The 20,556-nt window shown below is 43.7% G+C and overlaps 1 protein-coding gene across 1 annotated transcript; it reads left to right on the top strand.

Moving 5' to 3' along the window:
- The first annotated feature begins 797 nt into the window (after positions 1-797).
- On the top strand, positions 798-2,242 carry her11 (hairy-related 11). Its single transcript, XM_055034722.1, has 4 exons — positions 798-845; positions 1,188-1,283; positions 1,399-1,492; positions 1,608-2,242. Exons 1-4 carry the CDS (start codon positions 798-800, stop codon positions 2,240-2,242), a joined length of 873 nt encoding a protein of 290 aa, XP_054890697.1.
- Positions 2,243-20,556: the final 18,314 nt, after the last annotated feature.

The raw sequence follows: 20,556 nt of genomic DNA, 5'->3' as shown, positions 1-20,556 counted from the left end.
AGAGTACCCAAAAACTAAGTTATTTTACCCAAGAAAAGGTAAAAATAGAGAAGAAATTACTTCTCTAGAGTAGAAAGAATATTTCGTAACAAGGCTACAAAGCGTCCGTCAACTTGCCAACTTGAAGTCCTCTATGTAAAATTTTGATATTTGAAAGACCAAAATGAAAATGACATGATGACAAAATAATGAAGCGAAAGAAACATTTTTTGACAATTTCCATTTGTTTCTACTTACAATTCATTTAGTTTTGACTCGCAGTAGGTAGAGGATCCAAAAAGTTTACTCAAGTGAGAGCAGCAACACGCCGTAACAGTATTGCTCAAATAAAGGTGAAAAATACAGTGTAGTGAAAATAATTTGTTTTCTAAAACGTACTCAATTAATTGTCACACACACTCGTCACGCGGGAGTGTGTGTGACTCACACTTCCCCGTCAGAGACAGGAGAACTGGTCGAGTTATATCAAAAAAAACCTTACACATAATCCCGGCAAAAGTAGTTCTACGCCAACTTGACTGGACTTTGATATTATGTTTTACAGTTACATTTCCAGAAAATGTACAAAATCGTCTGTTGATTATCTTATGAAAGTCATGTAAAACCTCAATAAAACTCACTGACCGTTGCAGCTGCAATGTAGCAAAAGGTTTGGCCCACAATAAACGTCTTCCCCCAAGCGACCTCACTCACACCCGCCAGCCAATCAGAAGAGGGCTTCATGAACCTACTTATAAGCAGCCGCTGCCGTTCGGGCTGCTTCCCCCCCAAACGTCTGCAGAGAGTCTTTGGGCAACATGACCAGGAAGCTACGAACTCCTGAAGACGAGAAAAGTAGAAAAAGGGTAGGAAACTTATTTCTTTTGGGTGGTACCAAAAGGCGAGCATTTCTGTTTCTAGTGACGTTCCTTTGTGTTTGACTCATTTTATGAACATTGTTTGATCTTTGTGATGCTCTGTCACTTTTAAGCCAGCTCTTGGGTTGCCAACTTGAAGTCCTCTTGCAGGTTTGTTCAAAGGACCGTCTGACCTTTCTGACCTTCTAGGGAGAAACGAAAAACAAAAGAGAGTTTCGGATCCGAAACGATCTCCATAACGTTTACGATAAAGCGCAGTGGCTTATCGACACCGCAAGTATCGTTATCTGCTTTGTAAAGCCCCGAAAACTTCAATTTACCTGTTTTTAGATTTTGAAGCCAGTTGTGGAGAAGAAGAGAAGGGATCGAATAAATCAAAGTCTCGCTGAGCTGAGACGTTTGCTGTTGCTTTCCACGTCCGATACCGTGAGTCAAGTCAAAGCCGTCACCTCAGCTCCTACTGCACCGTGCAAAAAGTCTTAAGGTCAATGATGTTTTTGTGTTTCTTCCCCTTTTCACTTCACCCCCTTGTGGACACCAGCGACTCCAGAATCCTAAAATAGAGAAAGCAGAGATTCTGAACTTGGCTGTGGAGTACCTTAAGAAGTGGGCTGATAGGAAGGACCTGAACAATGGTCAGTTGTGTCAGACAGTTCACCACCTCCTCACAGTTCATGTGTTTGACGGTAGGGCTTTGAGATTGTGCATTGCTGTTTCTCTTTATTCCCACTCTGCTTTCTCCTGGTGCAGACTTGCGGACTCCCGCAGCTTTGGGGAAACTTGGACCCGCCGAGTCCAGATTTGCCCCTCTGGTCAGCAGTGAGAGCGCAGGCTTCCAGCAGTGCATGGCCCGGCTGAACAGCTACATGCACAGGATCCCGCCCACGCAGAGGACCAGCCTCACCGAGGGGCTGAGGCATCACTCGGCAAGCTGGGAACCCACCCTCAACTCCGTCCATGGCGTCTGGAGGGAGCCGGAAGCCGCGTCCGGGGAGGCGGCTTGTACCTCGGAGGGCAGAGGGGAGTCTCCCTGGCTGCTCTTCCCTCCCCACCCTTCCTTCCAGCCTCTCTCCTGCTCCACACCGTGCCACGACTACCTCTCCCCGCCTCCCTCTCCCTGGTTTTCGCCCTCCTTCTCCACTTTCACCGCCTCGCCTCCTTTCCCGTCTTTTGCCTGTCCCTTCTCCTTCCCCCCCAGCCTGTCACCTCCGTCCACCTCCAATGCCTCCTTCCTCAGGAGCATCTCCCCCACACTTCCTCACGTCAGTCCTCTTGGCCTCCATGTCCCCCCGCTAACGTCGTTAATGCCCCCGCTGCACCTCCCACAGAGGGAGGTGTCGCCGGCAGACTCTCTGTCACCCGTCTGGAGGCCCTGGATGGGATGAGAGGCCGGACACCTGACACAGTGACAGCAGTGCCACCTAGAGGGAGTTCTGTGCAACTGCGGGAAGCGACTTCCCTTGACTGTATAGTGTACAAAATGAACAAAACTGCCAATATTTTTTATTTACCCTTGTGAATAAATTCATTTATGTATCTAAAGCGGACAAAGCTCTCTGTACGTTTATTTATGTAAACACGAATGTACCTAAATGTAGGCTGAACGGTGGTGAAACTGCTTGTTGAAGGCCGCAAAAAGGAGTCCAGTGAAAAAACAAGCAAAAAAGAAATGTATTTACCTATATATAATACATAGATAGTTAAATGATATATATACTCCCCCACCTTCCCTCTAGAGAATCAGGCACACATCTTCAAAAGGCACAGAACTCAATTAATGCATTTATAAAATTAAAAATGAATTGAAAAACAATTATCTATTTACTGCTCTGGAAAAAAATAAAAGTCCACTACCCTGAACTCAGTGAACCTCCTGGTTATTCCACCAAATATTGATTCCTGAACTCTGAGTTAAAACATTAAGCATTGTTGCTTCTCAGTTAATATGAACTTGTTTTATTTGCCCTGCATCTTTTGACCGTCTCTCATTTTCTGCAAATAAACAGTAAATGTTTGTTTGAAATTTCAGTGACATGTTGTCGGTAGCTCATAGAATAAAAGAACAATGTTCATTTTATTCAAACATATACCTATGAAAAATAAAGTTAGAGAAACTGATCATTTTGCGGTGGTCTCTTAATTTTTTCCAGAGCTGTATATATGTTTGTACAGAAGAACTGTCCATATGTCAGAGCATTTTATCTCATTTTTAATTTTATACTTTCTTTTATTTATTGGGTTTTACATCTGTGTGTTGATTGGAGAAGATGACTCTGCAAGCCTTCCTATAGGCTGAACATGATTCTCTGTGTGAGCCATGGCCTCCTGTCTTCCCCCTCTTGAGGACGCCACTGTTGCAATCCTGATTTCTCATCTTTCTGTTCGGAGTTTACTTCTACAAACTTTTATCTTTCATCATAGGAAATGGAGCGTCCAGGTAAAATCTGCAGTTATGAGCTGTTAATATTTAAAATAAGGTGTAGACTATACAGAAAAAATAAAAACTTACATGGTAGAGGATAAAATTCATACGTCTTGTTTTTTCATTTTTTATTTCATCCAAACCCCTGTGCTCACCCTCATGGCGTCATTTCTTATTTAATTTTATTTCGTTTCTCTCAGAGACAGTGCATTCTGATCTGTGGTCAACAGAGGGAAGCATTGACTCGCCGATGAGCTCCACAGCGGCGCTGTGGGTCTGGATCTCTGCTGAAGGGGTCAGAACCGAGCCGCTCCATCAGCGATGAAGAGTCCGACATGCCTCTTCATCATTCCTCACTCTTTCCCTGCTCGGCTCGGCCCGTGTGTCAAGATTAAATCTCCATTTACGAGTCCTAAATATTTTTCCAGCAAGGAGGAATCAAAAGATTTGGCCTGAGAAAACAGAATTTAGCACGTGACACAACATGTCTTTGGATGATTGTTACTTTTTTTTTTTGTTTGTTTCTCTTGCCCTCTTTGTGGCCCTGGAGGAACTTTCTCTGGGCCATTTCTGTTAAGAGGCGGCCATTGTTCTTTGTCCGGGACACAAGCGGGCCGGCACGTCACGAGAAGTCCTCTTCTCCACGCTGCGTGTCTTTCGATCACTGCTGAAAGCAGAGAAGGTCGTTCGGCGAGAAGAGGAAGTTTTCTGCGGCTCTACGTATAATTAATAGGGAAAGAAACGACGACTCGGAGTGACCTGACAGTGGCTGAAAATTCCCTGGCAATTTCTCAGGAGAATAGAGCTGATCCTATTACCCTCTTTAATCATTGCTTCTTCTTCTTCTTCTCCTCTTTTTTCTCTCTCTTCCTTTCTTCCTTTCGCTTGCGTGCATTCCTGATTTAAAGGTGTCGGGCTGTGAAGATGTCTTGGGGTGTCACGTCATGGCCTACTGAGAGTCTTTGAATTCCTGCATGTTAGTGCATTTCACGAAACTAAATGCGGAGACAATGCTGGTGTCAGCTCCGTCCATCTCACATGTACACACTTGCAGTCCTCCACGGCGTACGCGGTAAACTGCATGCGTTCTTTCTCTGAGCAGGCTTCTGGCTCACTGGGACATTGGCTTGTGTTGTCATGTCTTGTTGTAGATCATTTCTGTTTAGGTTTATCACATCGGCTCCCTCAGCGGCACAAGAGATCCGGCAGCCGGGGCTTGGAAAGCAGAAGCTTTTTAGAGTGAGCCCCACATACTTATTTCGCCCCTTTCTAATGGATTTTATTTGTGCTCAGAAATTTGACGCTCTGTTGTCCGAGTTTTAGCGAGAACACGAGCAGCAGCAGCATTCTGGTTCAGCTGCAGTCGCCCGATGGAGATGTTATGGAAGGCTGACTTTGTAACCATGTCTATGTGTCTCTGGAGGCTCCTGTATATTCGGAGGAGCTATATGCTGACCAGGTCATCAATTTATTTATAACAGGGTGATATTAATACTTTTCAGAGGTAAATACTACATTCAGTCTTTGAAATATGAAAAAAGGCTGTGACATTTTATTTTATCTTTCAGCAAATTGACCTTTTGTTTCACATGTATTCTCCCCCTTCATCACATCATAACAGTATTTTTTATGCAGGGCAATTCTCTTGTACTACGAATAACTGATTGAAATATGAAATCAACTTTTGTGAGGGTTACATGATGTTATGATCACACCTGGAGTGTTGCCTTGATTCTTTCATGCATGTTTGAGAAACACTTTAATCTCCAATGCTGGTACAAAAAAACAAAACAAAACAAAAAAACATCACTACAGGGTTAGCGGAGGAGCCATGTTGTGATGACTTCCTGAAGGCGGAGCTTCAGAAAGAGCAGGGGCTTCTTAAAGAGACAGAGACTCAATTTTAAGACGCTAAACTACAAAGTAAAGTTTTGTTTAGGTCATGTTTGATATGAGCTGCATTTTTTTTTTAACAATTGAAGATAACAGTTAATCGACTCTGATATAAGATGGCACCATGTGCAAGGAAAATACACAACCCTGCCCAAACGAACACTGAGCGTGGGTGACACGCTTTCATCGAAAGAATAACTCTAAACAATGTATTGACCGCAATTCTCAGCAACTGCATATAAACGATGTGTTAGATTAAAAACATATTGAGCTCAACTACAGGTGTGAAAGAGTTTATTGCAGGATGTGGTAAATCCATCAAGTCACCTTTAAATGACGACACACTGATGACTGGATCACCTGTGTCTGGTGTGCTTCAAGAGAACTTGACCTCTTTTTTTCCAAGAAAACGCAAAAATATATTGGACTATGCGGTTTCTTTTTTTTTATATGTACATGTTGAGCCTTGAACTCTGCAGTCTGGTGTGTTATCTGTCTATTTGTGCAGGAGTGACTGTGCATTCTTTTGGAGTTGAGTCAATTTGTTTGACTTTGCTGTTTTCTGGAAGCCGGCCCACGCGCTCGCCGCTGTTCTTTTCTTTTCTTTTATTATTTATTTTATCAGTGATGTATAAAAAAAACCTCTGCAGCCTCGGACAGCATCCCCAGTGGAGGAGGACTCCTCGCTCAGATCGCGTGTCAATACTCAAGAATGTAGATCTATCACTACCCACAACTAAATATCTTTTTTTTTCCCGCCTCCCTTTCATTTCTCGCCCTTTCTCCGTTTTTCTCCCCCTTTCTTTTTTCTTCGCAAAGGCTCTTTGAAGTAAACGGCGAAAGGATCCCAGACTGTAGCAAATTACCTGAGGACTGAAACATTTTTGACATAAGTCCCGAGAGACGGGAGCGGGCCACTTTTCCAGGCGGCCTCTTTGGCGTTTTTCTTTCTTTTTTTTTTCGTTCCTTCTTTTTTTTTTTTTTTTTGCAATCTGAAGGCCGAGGGAGACGGCAGCGCTGACAGAATGACGGGACGGCTGGACATGCTTCCAGGCCAGGAGCAACAGGCAGAGGAGAATCCAGGATAAGGTCTCAGCACGGAGCCAGCAGCCACGGACAGACGACCGGAGAGGGACGGAGCATGAAAGGAGACGGGATAAGAAGGAAGACATCGGATTAGAATGATAATTAGTTTTTTTTTTAAGTTTAAAAAAAAAAAACTGCTGAATGTTGTATGTCCAGCATTCAGGAAAAAAAAAAAAAAAAAAAAAAACGATGTCTGCAGATGTCACAGTAGACGGCAGAAGATGTTGCAACAACAAATCTACAATTAGTTTAAATGTAGCGAGCACCAAGTTGGTGAATATGTCTCCGGTATCTTCAGTGCTCAGACGCTTTACGGTGTGAGATTCAGCAGAGTTCACGTGCAACACTGTGAAAAAGAAAGAAAACAAAAAAGAATAAGATTTCAGAAGGTCACTTTTTTTGTCCGGAGGAAAAACAGTCTACCTCTGCGTGCATTAACCCGGTCAGTAACCAGTGAAAACTGCTGCTGAATTGACTCTGATGTGATATTTGTATGGTTTGAGACACTCTGGATTTAGCGTTTTGTCACTTTTTTCCACCAGCTTTGTGGTAAATCTTGAAACTAGGTCAGCAAAAGGTGAAAAAATGCTGACAAGTGATATATTTCTCCATCATGTAAACAAAAAACACAATTCATCCATTTTCTGTTCACCCTTGTCCCTAGTAGGGTTGGGAGTCGCTGGTGCCTCTCCAGCTGCGTTCTGGGCGAGAGGCGGGGTCACCCTGGACAGGTCGCCAGTCTGTCGCAGGGCAACACAGAGACAACCAACCATGCACACACACACTCACACCTAGGGAGAGACAGTGCATTCTGATCTGTGGTCGATGAAAGATAATTAATGACATTTATCTGGACCTGGACTTTGCTGTCATGCCAAACATGCTTTAAGCAAACAGGAAGTGGAATCAGAGCTCGCCAGCTTGTTTTCCAGGGCAGACTAATTATTTCTGACATAAGGCTGTTCTCACTCATGCAGCAGTCCTCTCTGTCTCCAGGACCCGCTCTGACATTGCTCCACTTTCTTGTTTTTTTGCATCTTCTCAAATAATAATAATAATAATAATAAAAACCCACAAACAATGGCCGTCTTTCCTTTTCTTCCAGAGGGACCCGGCTGTAATCAAAGAGCGGCGCCAAGCGTTTGCCTGACACCTTCCGGGTCGTGATCGTTTTTTGTTTTATTTTCCTCCCGCTACTCGCAGATACGTTTTGATTCCAAGCTCGATTGATTCATTGCCGGCAAGATCCAACTTGAAACCGGGCCTCGGACGGCGTTGCCACATTGCCACGTCGATGTCAAACAATGAACTCTATGATGGCTGTGACTCTGTATTCCTGGGCTTCTCACTTTGTCTCTTTTTAAGTCACTGAACCCCTTATGGGTCAAAGGTCAGCCATTAGAAATTGTCTTTGACAAATTTGTTACCATCTAAACATACTAGCTCCTGTCAATTTTTATTCTGAGAACTTTTTGTTTATTTCGCCGCGTTTCCCCGTGAACGACAACACCGAGGGGTGAGGGGGGAGGTTCGGGTTTGTTCCCAAAGAGGCACTGAGGATGTCCCTTTCTTCTGGTGTAACCTCATACTGCTGAGAAAATGTCAGAGTGCAGGAGAAAGCGTGTGTGGACATCAGATTGTCTGGGACCTTCGGGGGCCCAGACAATCTGAGCAGTCACTCCTTATCGGCTCCAACAACCCGAGACTTCGCCATCTCAAAGTCGATTTCTGACCAATTGAGCGGAGATGAAGAAGAACCCAGGATCTGAGCTGGTCGCGCCTCCCGGTTGAAGCTGCTGCTGCTGCTGAGGCAGGATGTGATGATGAAACAGGTTCTTTACTGCGTGCTTGTTCTGAATTCACCACCAGGAGGCTGGGGCCACGAGTTCAGAACCAGCAAAAAAAACAGCAATTCATGGAGTAACATAAGAACGCATCATCAGCGGGAGGAAGTGCGTTTTTCTTTCACGCTGACACCTGGCAGCACTGTTGGAGGTGTGAAGAGATTATTCTTTATTGGGGATCTGGGGATTCCCAGTTTAGCCCCCACGCAAGGACGAGCACCAGAGCAACGAGAAGGAGGGAAATGACCCGGCGTGAGAACCCAGGGACTGAGCCACGGCTGCAGAAATGCAGCAACAATGTGAAGGTTTTTACCAGAGTCAAACTGTTCATTGGTTCGTCATCGAGGTAGCTCCGTAACATGTCAACATTGTGATTTGTACCACCCAGTTCTTAGATGTTTGACCTGAAATGTTTGTGTGCGGCGAAAACGTCACAGCTCAGCTACGATTTAGCTGCACAGTCCGGAAACATTGGAAGACTGAACATAACCACATCCGTTAGACATTGATGAGCCGTGCAACCTGTTGTTTGCTGATGCATCCGACTGATGAACTCGGCTTCCACAATGTGTATCTAACTAAACCCTGCAGGACTCCTTGGAGGTCCTGTGGTCCATGCAATTTCAAAAAATTCAAATCAGCAAACTTACCAGCAGCGTGGCAACAATGTTACAAATAACATCAACATCCCTCACACACACACACAGAAAGACTCAGGACTGGAACCTGCAACCTTCTGGCTGTCAACTCAAACATGGGAAGACGGCTGCAAACAGATGCACCATTTTACAACTGTATATCTTTAATAGGGAGAAGTGGAGCCTCCTGCGCAACCAACGAGAGTGCAGAGTGTGGTTTCTGGATGGTAAGTCAACAGCAAAACAATTGTCTTTTCCAGCAGCCGTTTCACAGCAATTTTACTTGGTGCAAACTTGGAAAAATGTAGATCTAAGATTAGTTAGATAGTCTGGGTTGTCTCCAAAGTCCCAGAACAAGCATGAGGTGTAACTCAGGTTCTTTCTCACAAATATTCTTGTTGGACCCTCCTTGCCAACGACTTGAACTATCCTGCCAGGATAATTTACCAGCTCCAGCCTGGGTGTTTTTGCAAATTGAAAAGAAAAGAGTGTAAAATCTCTGCTTCAAACTCACGCTACCATCATTGTGACTGTGTGCGATAGACATCTAGTGACATCCTGAATCATTATCGCAGACCCAGGGAAGAGGACGCAGCATCCGCACCTCCTGAGACAAAGTCTGACTTCCAGACAAGAAAAGTCAGCTCAGCATGAGGTTGTCCTCTTCTGTGTTTATTTGTGACGGTGACAACTCCCTGCATCTCCACCCCCTTTTTAAAAGCTTAGAGAGAGATGAGTTCTCTATCTCTGTCTGAGAAGTGGAATGACGTGTGCCGTTTACAGGAGCTTTTCTTTCTTATTCGCCCTTTTCATCCAATCCTCGTTTCCGAGCTCCACACAACACCCAAAAGATGCCTCAGCCCGAATGAGATGACACTTATCTGCCATTGTGGTTCGGCTCAAACGCTCAGACCACCAACTTCTCGTCTCTCCCAAAGAGCAAAGACAAGCAGATATGATGAAACAGAAGAGACTGTGCTCAGAGCTACGGGACCTGGTGGTACTTTGTCTGGCCCATCTAGATCGTCCTGATAGGACACAGCGATAAGAAACATGAAAGTACCCTGTCATCAGCTCTTTCTCCTTCATCTTTTCCACGACCTGCGACATCACAGCAAGCGGAGGAGACAATACTCGCCGCTGCGTCTCGGAGAGGAAATGTCGGTGGCTTCAAACGAACCCGAAAGGACGGAGCAACACAGGCTCAGCCGTGACGCGCACCGAGGCTGGCGGCGAGGAGGTCAAAGAGTCGGGCGTGTTTCTGCCAATGATCTGATGCGCTTTCAAATTAAGCCTGAGATCCTGGCTGCCAGTGCCGGGGCAGCTGGGCTTGTGTGATCTACGGTGAGGTCTGGCTGTTGTGCCAAGCGTATTTTCACTCTTCTTTGTTGGTCTTAAAACAGCAGTTCTTCAAAGCTGGCTAATCTGACTTTATCTCCAGATAGCTGCGATGGCTGACTGTGAGACTTAGGGGCCTGTTTCATGTTGCGCTGAACAATCATGCTGCTCTTTCTGCAGCACCTTATCCTCTGCATAAATCTGCCTTTTGACTTGGGGACAAATTTGTGGTGGCCTTGAATTTAACTTTTTATTCACATCTTCTCTTGTTCCAAACACAGGCCTATTTTACGACAAAACGTTTTAAGTGTTGGTTAGCACACATGGAGCCAAGGCTCAGACTGGGAAATTTACTCAGACAACTATTCAATCAATCAATCAATCAATCAATCAATCAATCAATCAATCAATCAATCAATCAATCAATCAATCAATCAATCAATCAAGTTTAATAATATACATTATATCCACATACTTGCTTTGGCACAATTTGATTAATTTATAAATGTAGATATATATTCTAATAAACTGTTTAAAGGTAATTCAACTTATATATCAATGAGTTTATCCATCTAACGCCATGTTTAATTTTTAACCGGAAGTTGAGGTTGTGTTGAAGCAATCTGATTGGCTGACGGGTTTTCACTGTGTGCTGCACTGCCCCCTAGCGGCCTGGCATGTTTAAAACAACGCTGATGGGTGAAATTGTGCAGGTTTCTGTGGATGGAAACTTTTCAGAAACTGGTCTTGTGTGTCCGGTATTGTTTTTGTTTTTTTGTTTTTTAAATAATGTAGCGGAAAACGTTGTTTTTAAAAAGTGTTTTACAAGACCTCAGACTAAATAATGTCACAAATGTTCATTTTGTGTGCCTTTATTTATGTTGCAGTGCAAAGGAATCGAATGTTAACGTTTCAAGTTGAGAACACATCCCCCAGGCAGATAAACCAAGTCAAGTAATAGATAAATAATCCAACCAAATACATCTATTACTTTGAGTTATTAATTTCTTTATATTTTTAAAGAATAAATCTTGTTTTTCTTTAACCTTAAACTGCCCATACGCTGCCAGACCTCCAATGGTCACAAGCTAACCACTGAGGTTAACCATCTAAACCAGCCAATCAAGTCACAATCTCACTTTGTGACCAACCTTTACATCAATGTTGCCATGTTTGCTACGTTCATTTCTTTTTTTTTTTCTTCTTTTTTGCTTCTTACCAAAAGCAAAGAAACGAAGCAGCCGCTGTGAAAATAAACATTAACCGCGAGACGTATCACACCTGATTGCAAAACGTCCATCAATGACAACATAAACCCTCGCCTATCTCCCTCCAGGGCCTGGGATTGGAGGTGCCACCGTGATTGGTCAGCGCAGGTGAGGCCTGGGAGGGAAACGGCATGCCTCCCTCCTTTACAGAAAACTTCCTTTGTTTGCCTCTGACATGGGGAATGTGTGGCTGAGCGTCGATGTGGCCCTGTGAGGGCTGGAACCGAGTCCCCCCGTGTTTTCCAAATGCGCAAGGAGAAATACTTTGATCCCACCAGGCTGGTGGGAGTCGCCGGCTGAGACACGGTTTACGAACCGCCGTGGCTCATTTCTCCTGATGGAGGATTCGGTTAATTTTTCACTTCGTTTGAACCGAAAGGTTGTTGAGTTTCACACTTGAAGTCGGCTTCAATGTGATAAAACGTTTAGGATTCATACAGTCAGACTGTTTGGTGTTTTTCCTTCTTTTTTCCAGGGGTAAACACTAAACCCTGAGTTACCTACTGGTCTGCTTACTGGTGTGTAGCTGTGTGCTGAGTGCAACCAGGTGAATGAGGCTCCAGCGTAAAATGATTGGAGTCGTCAGTATCATCAGGAAAATGTTGCATAAACAGAGACTGAGCTAAAACATTCATATTGATGCCCAAACGAAATGTCACAAAAATTGTGAGTGTAACTTGGTTTGGTGTGAAACTGACGCAGCTCTCCACCTCGTTATTCATTCATTTCGAAATGTTTCAGTTTGAAAACGCAATTTTTGGTTTGAAGCGAAACATGAGTTCAACAAACTAACGATTTAGCTCAGAAATATCTCCTTAGGAAGCAGAAAATGTAGTTTGACAAACTCAATAATTAGCAACAGAATCACTTTTTATATTTATTTACTATTTAGATCGCAAGATAAACATTCAGCTTGAAACGAAACATTTAGAAACTCAGTATTTCGTTTGACGTTGGATATTTATTTTATACTGTAAGCAGTAAATAGGTGCAAATATTTTGCTTGACTAAATACTTTGCTTCAAACTAAATATTTACTGAAGGTTTTTGCCATTAAAGCCATACCTTTAGCTTGCAAGGCAAATATTCAGTTTGCAAGGAAAAATATTTACCACGCTTATCTAACATCCGATTTGCATTTGTAAATACTAAAACCATACAAAGAAGTCCTCCCTTCTCTCTGCCTGCTTCCAGATCTTGAGGAACGCGTTTATTCCCTCCAATATTCCTTCTTCCTGGTCAAAGCGTGGGGGGTGTGGGGATCTTGAAGGGCTCAAGTGAAGCTCTAGAAAGCCTGAATATGATATTTCCTGTGCACTCAGCTCCTCTCTTCCAGGCCAGATCTGTCGGGTGATTAGTTACTGGGACGTGAAGAGGTATGCATGGTCTGTGAGCAGGAGGAAGAGGAGGTAGAGGCCAGAGCCTCAACACAACCCCTCTGTGTCCAACAACTGCTAATCTGTGTGTTCTTGTTAGACCGGTCAGTGAACTGTGACGGGCTCTCAGCGGCCCGGGTGTATGTTACCCCCTGGCATATCGGTGCTGTCATTACTCCTGCTGACATTCTACTCGGAGTGAAAGTCGTGGTTTATTGGACGACCATCAGTGCTAGCAGTGAGGAAGCTAACTGTTTTGATTTCGCCTGACGTCGCCTGTGACGTTTCCCTCCGCTGGAGTTCAGCCTTATGGCCCGGGCTCAACCCGGAACAGGCCACAGTGATTTACACAAAGGAGAAGACACCATATGAAGTTGTGCGAATCTATGTATTACAGTGTAAATAGAGGAGTGGATAGTGTGACCTGTTGACTCACCCTGTGGCTACAACAAATGGAGCTGGAGAACGCTAAGCGAAAGCTAACAGCAGAAGAAGTTACACTGCTTTACAGAAACGGTAGTCTCCGAACTCCTCCACGGGGCTGCAGCTTTCACGCCTCCCCAACTCTGCTCCTTCAGACTAGCCAGCAGCAATTAGCAAACACCTGGTGGAACTGAGCATCTGCTGAACTCATTATATGAACTAAAAACGTTGATGAAGAACTGATAGAGGAGCCATGTTGTGACGACTTCCTGGAGGCGGAGTTCCAGAAAAAGCAGAAGCTTCTTAAAGGCCCAAATTCAAGGCGTTCATTTGCAAAGTCAAATTTCTTTTAAGTCATATTTGATATATACAGCATTTTTATAACAAACGAAGGCAACACAGTTTCTTGGTTGGGCTATTAAAAGGCACTATGTGCCCCTTTAAAGGTAGTTGGTTTGGATAGGGCTCAGACACAGTGCCTGCAGTCTGGTGCCGGGTTGGGTTGGATGTTTTGAGCTCAATCTAAACTCTAACCTCCAACACTTTTCATCCACTTTTCTGTTCTAAATGGACCAGCTCTTGGCAAATGCAACCCCTCATTGCCTTATCACTGAACCACAAGTGTACCAAAAGACATCATCCAAACTGAATGCCTTTTAAAAAGCTGTTGTTTTAGTTTACCTGAATTACATTTCATCTGTGCGTTTGGAGTTATTTAAAACTGATGCAGCTTTGGTTAAACATGCCCTGTATAACCTGTCTGCAGGCTGCTGTGCTACACCAGCCTTGGCGTGGCCTCGGTAGTAGAGCGATGTTTCTCTCTCTCTCTCTCTCTGGGTCAGGGGATTTCCTTCTTCCAGAAGCGCTCAAAGTTATTACTGTGGAGGAGGATCTAAGCCCTGCTGCAAAGCCCGTTTGATGTTCCCCACAACATTACGGCCCGCTAACACTCCCAGAGATCACAGCGGCGCAGTCAAAGTGCAAGTGAGCTCACACACCACTAAGTCAGAGTTCCTTCTGTTTTAATTAAACAATCGCTGTAATCTGAGGCCTCAGAGCATCCTGACAGTTTGGGTGGGGGGCGTTGAATTCACTTTCACCCATCTGCTGTGTTTTATATGTTGCACAACACACATGTAGAAAGATAACATGGCATTTCTAGTAAAGTGTAAGACATGTGTCACACTGAAGTATTTGGTTCAGTTGTCTTTTTTTATTCCTTTCAACAAAAAAGAAAAAAAAAACTCGCCAGGACTTGTTCTGGCGTAGCTCTGTGATTTATACGATGTGGTGTTAGAGAACTACAGATCATTGCACTAAACGGATAGTTCTGTTTACTTTGACTACGACAAACATTTAAAACTGAAGACATGCGGGTCTAATGCGACTCAAAACACAAAATTATTCAAACTCATTTTGTCTCATAATCAAGTTAAATTCAAATTAAAAAGAGTCCTGAGAGAAAAGCTAAAGTGCTTCTAAGCTGCATTCTATCCAGCGGCCTGTAGGGGGCCTATTTGTCCCTTTGCTGAAGGGTCATAAACATATAAATCTATAAAAAAAACTCGTTCTGTATTTAAATGATTGAAAAGCAATGTTTTCTTATAATCGGAGGCTCTAAACAGCTAATTTCTTGTTCTTTTGTTACATAATCACTTTGTAAATTGTGGGTTTACTTAGTTTAGGAAACGAAGTAGACGATGCTTCAAGACAGTAATCCGGATCAGCTATTTCTATAGCGCCAATTCACAACAAATGTTCTCTCGAGGTACTTTACCTGAAGAATAATTTCAGTTCAGTCACACATACATTACAATTGATCCTCGCTATAATGCGGCACAGTGTGCTCAATTAGTATTCAGTTTGGGTCAAGTGTGAGTTGTCAAAAGTTGAACGTACCCCAAAGTTCTGTCTCAGCGTTTGACACTGACCATGACCTACGCTGCTATGTTCCACCTTCTCTCTGAAGACTTGCAACTAGTCAATAAAACTTTGTTTACGTGGCCCTTTTCGGTCTCCAGAGCTCAAAGTTTTGGATCTGTGTCGGAGATTTCTCCATCATCCGACACGACCAGCAACTATTGGTCACATGACCTCAAAGGTCTGCTGGGGACATCGGGTTATACAGGTTATGAGACGTGTGAGAAAATGTACAGCCCACAGACGGTTCAAGGGTGTTTGGTTGAAGTAGATAAACAATGAGCCAGTCTCGAAGAAACTAAACAGCGTGGCGGTTCAGACTGCGAGACCAAATGAGTCGACGTAGCAATATTTTTAACGATCGCTCAACATAAACCTCAAACACACAGGCGTACGTCACTCCCCAGAAGTCCGTGCGTTCTCGTGGCGTATTCAAAGCCCGTTTGACAAGTCTGTACAACGGTCGGTTTTTATGGCAATGTTCATGCGGTTAGCCTGGTCGTTGCCTTCCTGCACAACTCGGTTCTCATTTTTTCTCACCGTTTGGCTTTTTCCCATTGAATGGATTTCAGTAGACCTCCGACCAGGCCGATCAGTGAACAGGAGAAGTTGTGAACAATGACGATGATTTTCTAGAGTTGTGGTCTTGGAGTGGCAACACAGGAAGTGAATCAAGTCATTCAGTCCATATCGGCCTCCAAACCCTGAAGTGACATCAAGAGGCATCTGGTTCAGTTCAGCTCTTCTCTCTTCACAGTTTCCCTGAACCAATCAGAGCTGTAGATACAAGATTTTATTGTAGAAGCTAACGCAGGAAAGTTACAACAAACTATTGAAAGACATTTGTAAGACACTGGAAATGTCTGACACAGTTTCAAAGCCAATTCTACAAAATACTAAGAAGATGTCGAGAAATGTTTGAACTTTAAGAAAGTACAGACAACAGTCCTTGACAAAATGACTTATTAAAAAATGTTAATTGAAGAATCTCACTAATCTAGCATTTAGCAATTGGCAGACGCTCACATACAAGATCCGCAAAAATGTTGCGTGATGCTGGTGAATGCTTGGCCTTCAGAGTATATTTGGCCCTTTTGCACTAACGCTCAATTTGTTTACAAGTGTCGTGAGAAACGGTGACAGCTTGGAGTCTGTTCCAGAGCGAGAAGTCAATCAAGCGGTGAAAAAACGTTGAAATGTTGCTGTTATTATCTCAAAACATGCAGTTGGTGTTTTCAGGTCTGGGAAGACATCGTTTTAAGCCTGCAAGAATGTTCTGCGGTCACACGCAGAAATAATTAGCGGTATTCTCCCGGGTCTGGATGGTGGCCAACACTAGCATTTCATCTGCCACAGTTAGCTAAACGTATTTGGGTTCAAATGAGCTGAAATCGCCAGTAGAAGTGCAGGATTTCATGGCGAATTCTTTTCTCGTATCGTTTTTCTCCCCCCCTGCCTTTAAGTCGCTCACTCTAAGCCCTCTTTTCTCTTCTTCTCCCTTGTTTTTTTTTCTTCTTTTCTTTTTTTTTTTTTTTTTTTTTGTACCTGGGAGGTGCAGGTGTGAAAGGGCGAGGCCGTGGAAAAACATTCGATTCTGCAAACTTGTCTTGAAGGAATCCATTTACTGACCTCTGCGTCTTGGCACACAAAGACAAATGGGTTCGCAATTTTCCGCCTGACTGGGGGGCAACAAAGCACATTTCCACTTTCACCGGTAGTCAGGGTGCCAAAGTACAGACTCCCTGTAGAGCTGTTAAACCGGGACAGGGAGCCTTTTGGCTTTGCTTACCTAATGGTCAAAATAGACTGATGCTTCACCCGGAGTGAAGCATCAAGACGAACAGAAGTCTGACTTCACAGGATTAGCTCATCTGCTGATGAGTTATTTTTCTTGACTTTTAAAGCAGGTTTTTGTTCTGTAAATTAAAATGTTTATTGCAGCAGTTAACACAAATATTAAAGACATCTGTGGCTACTATAATGTAATCCAGTCAGGGTTTTGAATATGGTTTCATCTAGACCATATTCTATTGTAGCCCTGGTCGTATTTGTTACGGTTCTGCTGGAAGGTGAACCTCTAGCTTCTTCTTCTTTTGTGGACTTTAGTCAAGTGACTGAGAAAAGAGAAAATGAGAAAAATTAATGACAGAAAAGGTTTTCAACAAGACGTATAGTGCATTCACACCAGTCCTTTTAGGCCCCTTTAATGGAACTCTGATTGTTGCGTTGTGTTGTTTCTCTCAGCAGTTTTTGGTGCAGCGCCACCACAGGCGAGGAGGGGAACCGCTTTTCAATTAGTTTGATTGAAAATGGTCCCGAGTCTACCAGAGAATCAGGTGTGGAAACCTTCGAATTTTACAACAATGAATTCTTGAATTCACTTGGACTTGACGATGCTTTGGACTTCTTCTACTTGATATCTCAGCACCAAGCAGAACAGCAGAATTTCACGCAGTTGAAAGATAACTGCTTTTCATTTAAAGTGGCCTCAAAATATTTGTGATTATCACCACATAAAACCACAATATCATATTTGCGAATGACATTGCATGCTGTGCGCGTCCCATTAGAACCAACCAGCTCAGTCATAAACTCCTGTAGGGATGAGTCGTCATTATGCAGAGGGTCTATTTAATGTCTGATGTTATTTAGTGGGGAATTAGCATGTTTAGTCGTTTAGACGTCCTCGGATTTCCCAGAGGAAAACCCGAATGGCAACTCTGCAGACTCCCACACAGTTTGGGTCAGCAAGTGGGAGGGGAGGGGAGTGCGATCCAATCAAATCTAGAAATTAATAAAATGCATTGATCCACTAATTAATAAAACGGAATTTATTGAATTCAATGTATTATCGTGTTAGCACTACAATAAGGGTATTAAGAGATTTTCTGTCATAGTTCTTTCACCATCACTGCTCACTTATGAATATTGACTGCAGAATAAATCAAAGTGGTGCAAAAACACAGCAAATCCATTTTTACTCTTTAAACTGCAGGTTTGAATCCCTAAACTTTCTGATATTTTTTGTGCCGCAAGTTCCATAGAGAGAAATGATTATTACATTTATGAATATGATGACGAAACGAAATCTTTTATTCCCACAACAAGCAGTATTTTATTTACTTATTGGCCCAATATTAGGAACTATTTATATGTGTATGCAGCATTTAGAAAAGCTAATTTCAAGCTCTCTCACTTTTTAGTTCTCTCATAACTACTTGATTTTTACTTGAATTGTACATTTATTTATGTATTTATTTAATTTGGCACTGTAGACAGGTCAATGTGAGCTGGTATGAGAAGAAAAGAAAGCAACACAAGTAAAACTGGTGTGTGCCAGTGATAACTTCCGGCTTCCGGAATCGGCAAGTTTCAATAACATCGCAGTTTTATCGCGATAAACAAATTTCGATATGGCCCAAGAAAAAAAAAAAAAAAAAAAAAAAAACTTTTTGCCCCTCTCCAAAATTGCCACGTTTCCAATTTACTTTCTAAATGTGGAAATGCAGCTATTCAATACCATCAACTGCAAACACATCGCTGTCTTGTTAGCAGAGACGCCGATGTGTCCGTTCTTCTTCTTCTTCCTTTTTTTGTGCAGCAACACCTGCACGTCGCTGTTTTCTGCTCGAGTCTCCATGGAGACGCAAACAGGAGCATATTTTCCACCTCAGCTGGCAGCTTAGCAGCGCGGACTGTCAGTGAATCAGGTGTGTTGCCGTAATTGCCACTTGCAAACGACACACTACAAAAAAAAAAAAAAAAAAACAGAAGAAGAAAAGAAAATCTTTTTGACAGTAAATGGAATAAACCCCAAAAGCAGAACGCGTGAAGGAGACATTCCTTCTGACTGTATAAAAACAAACAAACAAAAAAGAAGATCGAAATTGACACTGTTGATTGGGTGGACTCTCATTAACAGCCTGGAAAACCCATCCACGTGGAAAGCTCTATACTTACACTTCTGCCTGCTGTAATCCCCATAAACATGCATGCAGCTAATAATTTGTGCGCACAGCAATTTTACTAAGCAAAAAACAAACAACAAAGAGCCTGAAATCAATAGTTGCAGGATTGCGACCACACGAAGTTGCAGACGCCGTCCCCTGTGCGCAAAACACACTCTTTAGAAGTGGGGCCCCTCGCTTTAAAGCAACAGGTGAGCTCCGCGCGGCACCTCCCCTGTCTTTCCCCAGCGAGGCTCTCTAAATATAGAAATTATGCTCCGTGGTAATTGGGGGCAGACAACAAAGCCAGCAATATTTCCACCCTCCTCCTGTTGTGTTGCTGCTGCGTCGTCGCATCTCCAGCTGGCAAACAGCAGGGCCCGACATCGGAGAACACCTGCGCTGGCTGGCCGCGGCTGCGAGGACAGACGAGGAAGATCACTGACGTCCACACCTGCCCGGTTGTCCCACGCCGCATACGCGTTTGATATTGACGCACGCGCACGCGCACACACACACGCACACACACACACTCCACGCGTACTTCGTTCGTTTTCCTCGAGAGTCTGACGAGGCGCTGAAAGTCGGGGATCGACCGTTTAAGGTATTTTTTTTCTGTGAGGAGCCGTGGAAGACCACCTGCAGCAGGAGGAGGAGGAGGAGTAGCCTAATGTGGGGAACCAAAAAAAAAAAAAAGAAAAAAAAGAAAGCAATCTGCAGACTGCAAAAACACCAGTTAAACAGGTGCCAAAAAGCACTTGTGGGCATCAGGTATCACAGGTCAGGATTTGCAGTGTTTAGAGAGAGATCACCCTGAAAAACGTCAAAGGGAACAAGAGGGGTTGGGGGGTGGAAGGTGGGTAGTGGTGGGGGGTAACAGGCTTTGATTTGCACACTTTTCGCAGGGTGAAACTCTAGACTTTGTCGAAGGGGCAAAAAGAAAAAGAAGAAGAAGCAGCAACAACAACAACACACGACTGTGATTAATGCAGGTCTCATCAACTTGACAAGCTTCAATAAAAACTGAGGTTTTTTTTTCTTTTTCTTCTTTTTAACAAGTAGTGAAAACATCCAGACGCACCCCCACTCTTTTCCCTTGGATGACGAACGGGGGGATGTCCAAGAGTTGTTATACACTCCTGGATTCTGCCATTGATCGACGGCAAGAAGCCCGAGCTGCGAGGTGTGTGCGGGTGTGGAGAGTCCCCCAGCCCACCCCCATCACCGCCCCGCCGAGCCGGCGTGGAGCTGCAGAGGCAGGAGGAGAGGAGTCGGTAGCAGAGCCGCCGGCCCATATCGAGACACCCCACTGACTCACACAGTCACAGATCACACACGGAGCTGTTCATGCTTCAGCACAGGTCTGCCGTCAGCCGTGAAGGAAACCTGCGTGGAAAAAAAATCAATGACAAATTCTGGAAAGTCTTCTCAGAAATGTAGATAAAAAAAAGAGAGAGAAGGGGGGAGAGGGGGGCAAACATGGCCTACTTAAAGTCTCTTCTGCCTCCTCTTCCACTGTTTAATACGATGTGTCAACAAGTGGT

The sequence above is a fragment of the Poeciliopsis prolifica genome, unplaced genomic scaffold (genome assembly GCF_027474105.1).
Source record: "Poeciliopsis prolifica strain line A6 unplaced genomic scaffold, Auburn_PproV2 SCAFFOLD009, whole genome shotgun sequence".
Taxonomy (NCBI): domain Eukaryota; kingdom Metazoa; phylum Chordata; class Actinopteri; order Cyprinodontiformes; family Poeciliidae; genus Poeciliopsis; species Poeciliopsis prolifica.
This window is presented reverse-complemented; position numbering and strand designations above follow the sequence as displayed.